At 34.9% G+C, this 2,206-nt stretch overlaps 1 protein-coding gene across 3 annotated transcripts in view; it reads left to right on the forward strand.

The window, feature by feature from the left end:
- The first annotated feature begins 329 nt into the window (after positions 1-329).
- Positions 330-2,206, forward strand: part of LOC110036806 (growth-regulating factor 10-like) — a 4,103-nt gene continuing 2,226 nt past the window's right edge. For 2 of the 3 annotated variants that reach the window (XM_020741339.1, XM_020741346.1), the window contains exons 1-2: positions 330-864; positions 947-1,220. In XM_020741339.1, coding sequence (XP_020596998.1) covers positions 507-864; positions 947-1,191 — 603 coding nt within the window. In that variant the 5' untranslated portion in view covers positions 330-506 and the 3' untranslated portion in view covers positions 1,192-1,220. The remainder of the gene's footprint in view (positions 865-946; positions 1,221-2,206) is intronic. The other variant, XM_020741353.1, reaches the window with a different exon arrangement.

Raw genomic sequence — 2,206 nt, forward strand, 5'->3', positions numbered from 1 at the left:
AATTTAGAGATAATTGATTCAAAAAAAAAAAAATCCTAAGAAATAAAGCATCTGTACCTTCTAAATTCACCCGTAATCCTAAGAAATAAAGCATCTGTAATAAAGCATCTGTACCTTCTAAATTCACCCGTAATACCTTTGTAAAATATTGAGTCAATTTAAAAGTCACGTGTCTACTCGCACACAATTATCGCCCTTATGAATGACATCAAAGTACGACACCACTAAATCTAATTACAAATGGCCCCACTTTCGAACTTTTTTTTTTCAATAGAGTCCATAATTTTCTTTAGAGTCGGGAGCTAAATTTACATTTTTAATTACCAAAATTGCAGACTGCCGCCATTGGTGCGTGATTGTATGTATTAGAGCGCAAGCTCAATTTACATTTTTAAGCTCTTACTATATAATTTCCTCCGAGCTTCGGCCCTGCATCTCAAATCACCAAACCAAGTGGAACAAAAGTTCCATGTCATCAACACTCATGGCCGCTAGATAACCGTAGAATGGCAACCAAGGAGCACACATCTTCCCTCAACGATCATCCGTTCTCTCCTCCTCCTTCCAAGATTGCACGCCTCTCTTCACACTCACCCACCTCCGCCCAATCAAGGTTATGTTTTCCTTGTGAAAAATCTGTGACCGCCGCATCTCCCTCGCCTCTAACCCTCGGCCTCAATGGGAGTTCCGTTCCCAGCCCCGTAAAAAAACCCATTTTTACTTTCATGCAAATGCAAGAGCTGGAACATCAAGCTCTCATCTACAAGTACATGGAGGGCGGCCTTCCCGTCCCCCTTCACCTCGTCCTCCCCATATGGAAAAGCGTCGTTGCTGCCAACTGCGGTGGCCATCAATGCCCTTCTTGTACATCATTTATTTAACCTTTTTTTTTTCTTAGGCATTGTGTTCGCTTGTTATTTTCTTCTAATTGTGTGGGTTTGCGCAGTTTCGGGATGTGGTGGTTTGTGTTTGGATTATAGGAACAGTTTGGAGCCGGAGCCCGGGAGGTGTCGAAGGACAGATGGGAAGAAATGGAGGTGCTCGCGCGATGTAGTTCAAAATCAGAAGTATTGTGAACGCCACATGCACCGAGGACGTGTTCGTTCGAGAAAGACCATGGAAGCGGAAGGAAGCAGCCGCGGCGGCGGCGGCGATGGATTTGATGAGTTCGTCATTCCCGCTGTTCCATGACTAGCTATCTGCATGATTAAGGGCCAATGGTACGTTAAAAGTGGATTTTGACCATTAATTTTACGCCTTCAAGGTTAACGAGTAATTATTAATTTCGTGCTATTTTGATTATATTGATAGATGATTGTTGATAAACTTTAAAAGTTTGCCAAAACGCTAAAAATTACTGCGACGCTCTGGTTAACGTTGAGTGATCGAAGTTTGTTTAGTAGGCCCATTTGGCATTTGGATTCTACTCGTTTTTTAATTTAGTCATGCCGCAGTTGTCAGTGAGTCAAAAGCGATACAGTAGTACCAGTACTGCATGCGCAGCATGCCGCGAGCTTCCGCTAAGGTATCTCTCCTTTGAGATCTCTCTCTCTCTATATACCCACCTCCACGACTAGTAGAGATCAATGCACTTCGTGAACGAAAGTAGAGCTGGGTTCCATTAATATACTAACATATTTGTCCAGATGAGTAAATAAATAAATAAAAATATTTTTTAAAATTTTAAAATTTGAAAAAAATTAAACTTGAACATAATAATCTAACACATTTACTAATGTCTCTAAACAAATTATTTTATTGTTTAATAAATATATTATTAAATACGTTATTATGCGCTGTATTATATAAATTAATTTTGATTAATTTAAAATTATTTAATAATATATTTAATAATAACATATTATAATTTAATATATTATTTTATTGAAAAAAACTAAGCTTATAATTTATAAAGTAGTTATCTACTAGTTCTAAATCTATTCAACTTCTTATTTATTTAACTTTATAAAATTATTAGTTAATAATTTTATATAAGAAAACTAAATAGTCAATTAATTACTCATTTAAATTTCTAATTTACTTATTTGTTTAATATAAAAATAATGAAATAAATATATTATTAAATACCTTATTATGGGCTGTATTATATAAATAAATTTTGATTAAGATAAAATTATTTAATAATATATTTCATAATAGCATATTATAATTTAATTTTAATATCTATATATCTTTAATATATATA

Source organism: Phalaenopsis equestris, unplaced genomic scaffold (assembly GCF_001263595.1).
Source record: "Phalaenopsis equestris unplaced genomic scaffold, ASM126359v1 Scaffold000002, whole genome shotgun sequence".
NCBI classification, from domain to species: Eukaryota; Viridiplantae; Streptophyta; class Magnoliopsida; order Asparagales; family Orchidaceae; genus Phalaenopsis; species Phalaenopsis equestris.